At 33.5% G+C, this 2,364-nt stretch overlaps 1 protein-coding gene across 1 annotated transcript; it reads left to right on the forward strand.

Moving 5' to 3' along the window:
* Positions 1-612: 612 nt before the first annotated feature.
* Positions 613-2,098, forward strand: LOC128552330 (kremen protein 2-like; the record flags this gene model as incomplete). Its single annotated transcript, XM_053533361.1, has 3 exons — positions 613-869; positions 1,226-1,368; positions 1,969-2,098. Coding segments are annotated over exons 1-3 (337 nt in total), but the record flags the coding sequence as incomplete, so codon positions are not given.
* Between the last annotated feature and the right edge of the window lie 266 nt (positions 2,099-2,364).

The raw sequence follows: 2,364 nt of genomic DNA on the forward strand, positions 1-2,364 counted from the left end.
TGTTGTTTGCTAAGAATACCGGTACCTTTTCTGCATTTCTAGGACCTGCGGTATCGGCGAATGACTTGAAAAATTCAGGTTCACTTATATAATTTGCAATGTTACGCCAAAAAAATAAATAAAGAAGAAAAAACCCAAAATGACTGCATAAGTGCAGTGTAGTCATAAGGATTTAACATTATATTATCCTGTATTTTAAACTTGAATGAAAATTCTTATGGATTAAAAACAACTCCATATTGTTAGAGTACAATATTTAAGAAACAGATATAGTGGTTTTACTTCTTATAGATATGGTGCCTTGTTTCTGCCATCACCTTACGTCGTTTTGTTGCAATGACCACACGACAATCTCAATAACAGCGACTAGCCAAACGTCGTCCGGTCAAACGTTGCCCAACAAAGCGTTGTGAGACACCCTCCATCCAATAGAAACTTATGGTTCTTAGCTTTTTTTTCAAAATAAAAAAAGTAACCGGCGTTCTATTTCCATACGAGTTTATTTCCTTTCGACCGCTGTGACCTGAGAAAAAAACGAAATAGCTTTTCTGTGTCATTTCCTCTTACTTAGCAAAATATCAGTTTATTGTTTATGACAATATTGATAAGGAAACTATACATTTTAAATGTCATTGATATCTGTTAACTTCCGAGCATTGTCACATCAAAAGCATTAAGGTATTAAAACGGATACTATGCTCAGTGTTATCTGTGTATTCATCTGTAACCTCCATATTAATCTAAATACATTTTCAGTCCTTTAATTTCGGTACATTTATCAAACTTAAAGTATTAGTACGTACAGATGGATGTTTGGGGCTGTTTTATCTTGTTTTACGGCATTATTATCTCTTTCCTACGTGTGCGATGTAAGTATGTGTTTTACGTCACGTATTTTTTGTCTATAATTTTTCTTTTGTACAGATGACAATCATAAAAACATCCGTAAACATATACATTTAGATTTTGAGATTTGTTTTACGGACAAAGTATCAAAAATTGCCGAATACGAATTTTTTAAAGAGTCGGTATTTTCGTTAATGTAAAAGTAACACTCTGTGGTGTTTTTAGCGCAATGTGACGTTAAATATTTCTGTGTCAGACTTTAAAGACAATGAAATAAAAGCATGAATATAAATATTCCAAATGGAGCCTTAAGAGAGGAAATAATATATCAATTAACAATAAAAGCATTTATTCTACAAGCTTTTCCTATATGTTGTAGCGCAGCAACCACCCGGATATATTGGGTGTTTCCGTATGGGCACATTTGGGAAAATTACTGTACGGTCAATACAAGTTTACAATAATGGTACTTACTGTATTGGTTTTTGCAAGTTTTCAAAACACAGATTTGCCGGAACACAGGTAAATAGATTTGAAATACATTTGCTAATATTCGTTCACTATAAATGAATGTGTTTCCAGCAAGAATCCTTTCTTAACTAATGTGGCCATAGTTACAGCAGTATGCGCTCTCAGGAATTGTGCTGAATACTTTCTCACACACACACGCACGCACACACAACACATATACATGAATATTTATTCACATACTTTTATTTGTTTAGTGTTACATTTTAACATTTTTACATATGTCTCTAAAAGTATTTAGTAACTGTTCAGCGATACCACATCAATTTGTTTTGTTTCGGAATGTTACATGTACAGTCCATAAAATAAACAAACGTGTTTGTAAACATGGACGGATCCAAACGGAAGGGTGGGGGGGGGGGGGGGGGGGGGGGGGGGGGGAGCATTTTATTGAAATATTTAGATGACAAAATAAATACATATCCTAGCGCTGACAAACCTATACACCGAGCCAGTCTATTTTATAAGTAAAACAACACGGTTGACCCATTTAAACGAATTTGATTATGTTATAAAGAGAGGCTTGAAATAATAAAGAAACAAGTGGTCTGACTTACTTTAATTTATGTGTACAGGGTCATTTTCAAATTGTAGGGTCATATGTGTCTGTGTGGCAACACTATTCTGGTAGATGCCAAACTACCCTATTGTGAATATGAATGTCCAGGACACATAGCGGAGTTCTGTGGAGGCGTGAAAAAGATGTCAGTTTACGAAATACAGCGTATGTATTATTTAAAAAATGTGTTTCTAATCAGATCATTTTATATCGTATTTTACACAAGGACTCAAGGAAGAAAGAAGTATTTGAATAAAGAACTATTTAGAATATTGTATGGAGTAGCACAAATTAATAAATGATGTGCATCTCCTCCAAAATGTTTGTATAATTATGTCATTTTATAGAGAGAGTTTTCTATACCAAGCTATTTACAATTTATCTGGAATAGTATAATTGTTGATAATGAAACGAATAAAGATCGATCTGAA

This window comes from Mercenaria mercenaria, unplaced genomic scaffold (assembly GCF_021730395.1).
Source record: "Mercenaria mercenaria strain notata unplaced genomic scaffold, MADL_Memer_1 contig_2328, whole genome shotgun sequence".
Taxonomy (NCBI): domain Eukaryota; kingdom Metazoa; phylum Mollusca; class Bivalvia; order Venerida; family Veneridae; genus Mercenaria; species Mercenaria mercenaria.